This window comes from Penaeus vannamei, chromosome 3 (assembly GCF_042767895.1).
Source record: "Penaeus vannamei isolate JL-2024 chromosome 3, ASM4276789v1, whole genome shotgun sequence".
NCBI lineage: Eukaryota > Metazoa > Arthropoda > Malacostraca > Decapoda > Penaeidae > Penaeus > Penaeus vannamei.
The window spans coordinates 47,113,112-47,118,111 of NC_091551.1; the positions used below are offsets into that span (position 1 = coordinate 47,113,112).

The 5,000-nt window shown below is 53.5% G+C and overlaps 1 protein-coding gene across 4 annotated transcripts in view; it reads right to left on the reverse strand.

Annotated features, from left to right (window-relative positions):
* The window catches only part of LOC138859323 (uncharacterized), an 89,149-nt gene that overhangs the window by 10,844 nt on the left and 73,305 nt on the right, over positions 1 to 5,000 (reverse strand). For 3 of the 4 annotated variants that reach the window (XM_070114007.1, XM_070113989.1, XM_070113995.1), the window contains exon 2: positions 1 to 194. This exon is cut by the window's left edge and continues 12 nt beyond it. In XM_070114007.1, the coding sequence (XP_069970108.1) occupies positions 1 to 194 (194 nt within the window). Of the gene's footprint in view, positions 198 to 5,000 lie in introns of all 4 variants that reach the window. The other variant, XM_070114001.1, reaches the window with a different exon arrangement.

Sequence of the window (5,000 nt, forward strand, 5' to 3'; positions counted from 1 at the left end):
CGGTTCCATCAGGAAAGTAGTGAACCGCCAACAAGCTTCTGGCGAGGGAGTGGAGTCTCCTCTTGACTGAACCTTTGGGCTGAATCTCCTGTCGAACCTCCCGAGTTGAACCTCTCGAGCGAACCTCCTGCTCGGATCTCGGCTGCGGTGATTCTCTCGCCTCGCTGCCGAGGGCGCGGCGCTGCCTGCTTGACCTGCTGGGGATTAAGCGGGGATTAGCAGGTGAATGATTGGATGGTAAAGAAGACGAGGGAGACGAGGAGGGAGAGGAGGAGGAGGGAAAGGGAGAAGAAGAGGGAAAGGAAGAGGAGGAGCAGGGAAAGGAGAAGGAGGGAGAGGAGAAAGAAAAGGAAAATAAGTGGGGAAGGGAGACGAAGAGGAGGAGGGAGAAGAGGAGGAGGAAGACGAGGAGAGAGAGGGGGAGGAGGGAGAGGGGGAGGAGGGAGAGGGGGAGGAGGGAGAGGGGGAGGAGAGAGAGGAGGAAGAAGAGGAAAATAAGAGGAGGAGGAGGAGGACGGCAAAGTAAGAGAAAGAGAGAGGAGGGGAGGAAGAGGAAGAAGAGGGAGAGGAGGGAGAAGAGGAAGTAGAAGAAGAGGAGGAGGAAAATAAGTGGGGGAGGGAGAGGAAGAGGAGGATGAAGAGGAAAAGGAGGGGGATGAGGGGGAGGGGGAGGGGGGATGAGGATGAGGATGATGAGAAGGGGGTAAGGAGGAGGAGGTGGAGGAAGAGGGAGAGGAGGAGGAAGAGGAAGAGGAAAAGGAGGAGAACTAGTGTGGGGGGAGGCGAGGAGGAGGAGATAGAAGAGGCAGAGAATAAGTGGGAAAGGAAGATTAGAATGAGAATAATTATAAAGAAGAAAAAGAAGAGGAGAAGGATGAAAAATAATCTTAGGAGGAGGAGAAAGGATGAGACTGATGCGAAGAATGTGGGAGAGGAGGAGGATTAGGCGACCACTTAGGAAAAGGAGAGAAGGGAGAAGAGGAAGAAGAAGAGGAACAGGTATATGAAGAAAAGAAGACGAAGAGGAGGAAGAAAAATAGTAGAAGGTAGAAGAGGAAGAAGAAGAAGGGGAGGAAGAAGGATAGGAAGAGAAGAGGATGATTATGAGGAGAATGAAACAAGGAAGGTTAAGGAGGAGGAAGGGCGGGGAATGAGAGAGAGAGAGAAAAGGAATGGAGGAGGGAAAGAAAAAAGGAAAAGGAAACAGAAAGGAAAGAAGGGAATGAAAATAAGTGACTAAAGTGGAAGATTGCGAAGAAGGAGGGGGAGGAGTTGGAAAATAGGAAGAGAAGAGGAGGAAGAGGAGGAGACGGGAGAGAAGAAAGGAGGAGAAAGAGGAGGAGGAAGAGGAGGAGGAGGAGAAATAGGAAGAGAAGAGAAGGGACAGGAGGAGGAGGGTTAGGAAGAGAAGAGGAGGAGGAGAAACAGGAAGAGGAGGAGGAACGGGAAGGAGTAGGAAAAATAGGAAGAAAAAAGGGGGAGGAGGAGGGATATGACGAGAAGAGGAGGAGAAGAAATAGGAAGAGAAGGGGACTAACAGGAGGACGAGGGATAGGAAGAGAAGAAGAAGAGGAGGAGGGAGAAGAAGAAAAGAGGAGGAGGAGGAGGAGCACGAGAAGGAGAAAAGGAGGAGGAGAAATAGGAAGAGAAGAGGAGGAGGAGGAGGAGGGGGAGGAAGAGAAGAGGATGAGTAAGGATAGGAAGAGAATAGGAGGAACAGGAGGAGTAGGAGGCGTAGGAAGAAAAGAGGAGGAGGAGGAGGGGTAGGAAGAGGCGGCGCTGCCGTGCGGGCGGCGGAGGAGGGTGAAGGGCCTTAATTGCCAGGAGTCACGTGACCAGTCTCTCGAGCCGAAGGGAGAGGACATCTCGGCGCCCATTCTGGCCCGTCGCCCCGCACGCCCATCCGCTCCTGGGAGGGAAATGCGGCCGCCCGCGCCCACACCTACGGCTGACACACACACTCGCACACGAACACGCACACGCTCCCGACGAGACCCCTTCGAGTCCCGGGTGAGGAGACGACTCGCGACCACCACGACCAACTTCTCTCTCTCTCTCCCTTTCTCCCTTTAACTCTCCTCCCTCTCTCTTTTTCTCCCTCTCTCCCTTTCCTTCTATACCTCTCTCTTTCTCTCTCCCCCTTTCCCTTTCTCTCTCTCTCTCTCACGACCAACTTCTCTCTCTCTTTCTCCCTTTCCTTCTCTCTCTCCTTTTCCTTCTCTCTCTCTCTCTCTCCCTTTCCCTCTCCTCCCTCTCTTTCTCTCTCTCTCTCTCCCTTTCCTTCTATCCCTCTCTCTCTCCTTTTCCTTCTATCCCTCTCTCTCTCTCTTTCTCTCTCCCCCTTTCCCTTTCTCTCTCTCCCTTTCCCTCTCGCTCTCTCTCCCATTAATAATACTGATCAAAATCACACCATCACTGATGCAAAAGATGATAAAGGGTCTTTTACAAAGTTCCGAAAGGAGCCCTGATGCAGGCAGACAAGAAGCGATATTCCTCATCTCTGCATTCTTAATTCTTATCCACTTTGTGCAAGTGCAAAAGCAGAATAGAATAAAAGATATCTTAAATATGAATAAGCTCCGACTGCGTAACTGACTGAATAATTGACACGTTTTCTTCTGCTGGAACTGTACATCGATGCAATTCTCGCGGCGCGGTTCATGGTCGCAAGACCTTTTAGAGACAAATGGCTTAATCGCGGGTCTTCCCCAAAGACACTTTGCCGGACACACCTTCGCGACGCACGCAGCGCACGCACGCCGGCCGAGGATGACAAATGTTAAGCGGAGGAATTTGCGAGTGAAATTGGCCACGAGTGAGGGCGGCGCTTGCCTCTGAGCTGTTTTAGCTTTCAGCTCCTTTATCTTTTTTATATCTTCTTTATCTCTTTCAATTGCTTTATCTATTCTCTTTCCACTTTCTTACCTCTTTATCTCTTCTTTATCATTTTCAACTGCTTTATCTCTTCTTTCTTTGTGTCTTGGTTTCATTTATGTCACCTGATCTGATTCTGAATTCCCTTTCCAGTCACGCCCACCCTTGATTTGTCACGAGATCATTTCCTAAATAAACAATGAAGATGGAAGGAAGCACCGTAGAGAGAGCGGGGATCGATCGCCCGCCTCCGACTCCCTTCTCCTCGCCAGCAAATCAACAGAAAAGGAATCAAAGCAAAAGCCGAGAACCTCATGTGATTAACGGAGCGTCGCTGAGCCGCCCACCTCGACAAAGGGTGCCGAGGGAGGCCGCCATTACTCCATCACGGCAGCAATCCATCATGCACAACTCCGTCACGGGAGGACTCCATTGAGCTGGAGCTCCAGCATGCCGCAGCTGCATCGCGTACCGCTCCTTCGCACCACAGCGCCGTCCCTTCCAGCCCACCTCGTCAGGACTCGGTCATTGATGGCGTCGTCGCGTTATCATCGCGTCACATAAATCCGAGCTGTTGTAACTGCGCCAGACCGCGGCCCGTCGCGCTGCAATCCCTCTCGCAACAACCTGCCTCTTGCAACGCAGCTCCTCCGCTTATTAATTCATCACGAAGGATTAACTTTTTAGGGCTAGGCTTTCGTTTTTTGGCGCCGGATTGCGCAAGGGAAGCCGGTGCGCGTCGCACGGAGGGAGGAGGAAACCGACGGCCGCTGGAGGGGAAGCTTCGCCAGAGGCCGGAGTCACAGCGAACAAGATTGACTTTTTTCAAAGTTGTGAGACACGGGCTCCCAATCGAAGGGACATGCGCCCCCGGGGGCCACAGGGTACTTTCTGGGCCCTTGGAGCAATAAGAAAGTCATTCGTTCATAACTAGCAATAACTGTCTGAATGGAGACACATGTTGGTCGGGGCCACTGAAGGAAAAGGGCTGGGAGCCACCCAATGAAAAGGGCTGGGAGCCACCCAATGAAAAGGGCTGGGAGCCACCCAATGAAAAGGGCTGGGAGCCACCCAATGAAAAGGGCTGGGAACCACCCAATGAAAAGGGCTGGGAGCCACCCAATGAAAAGGGCTGGGAGCCACCCAATGAAAAGGGCTGGGAGCCACCCAATGAAAAGGGCTGGGAGCCACCCAATGAAAAGGGCTGGGAGCCACCCAATGACAAAGGCTGGGAGCCACCCAACGAAAAGGGCTGGGAGCCACCCAACGAAAAGGGCTGGGAGCCACCCAATGAAAAGGGCTGGGAGCCACCCAATGAAAAGGGCTGGGAGCCACCCAATGAAAAGGGCTGGGAGCCACCCAATGAAAAGGGCTGGGAGCCACCCAATGAAAAGGGCTGGGAGCCACCCAATGAAAAGGGCTGGGAGCCACCCAATGACAAGGGCTGGGAGCCACCCAACGAAAAGGGCTGGGAGCCACCCAATGAAAAGGGCTGGGAACCACCCAATGAAAAGGGCTGGGAGCCACCCAATGAAAAGGGCTGGGAGCCACCCAATGAAAAGGGCTGGGAGCCACCCAATGAAAAGGGCTGGGATCCACCCAATGAAAAGGGCTGGGATCCACCCAATGAAAAGGGCTGGGAGCCACCCAACGAAAAGGGCTGGGAGCCACCCAATGAAAAGGGCTGGGAGCCACCCAATGAAAAGGGCTGGGAGCCACCCAACGAAAAGGGCTGGGAGCCACCCAATGGAAAGGGCTGGGAGCCACCCAACGAAAAGGGCTGGGAGCCACCCAATGAAAAGGGCTGGGAGCCACCCAATGAAAAGGGCTGGGAACCACCCAATGAAAAGGGCTGGGAACCACCCAATGAAAAGGGCTGGGAGCCACCCAACGAAAAGGGCTGGGAGCCACCCAACGAAAAGGGCTGGGAGCCACCCAATGAAAAGGGCTGGGAGCCACCCAACGAAAAGGGCTGGGAGCCACCCAATGAAAAGGGCTGGGAGCCACCCAATGAAAAGGGCTGGGAGCCACCCAATGAAAAGGGCTGGGAGCCACCCAATGAAAAGGGCTGGGAGCCACCCAATGAAAAGGGCTGGGAGCCACCCAACGAAAAGGGCTGGGAGCCA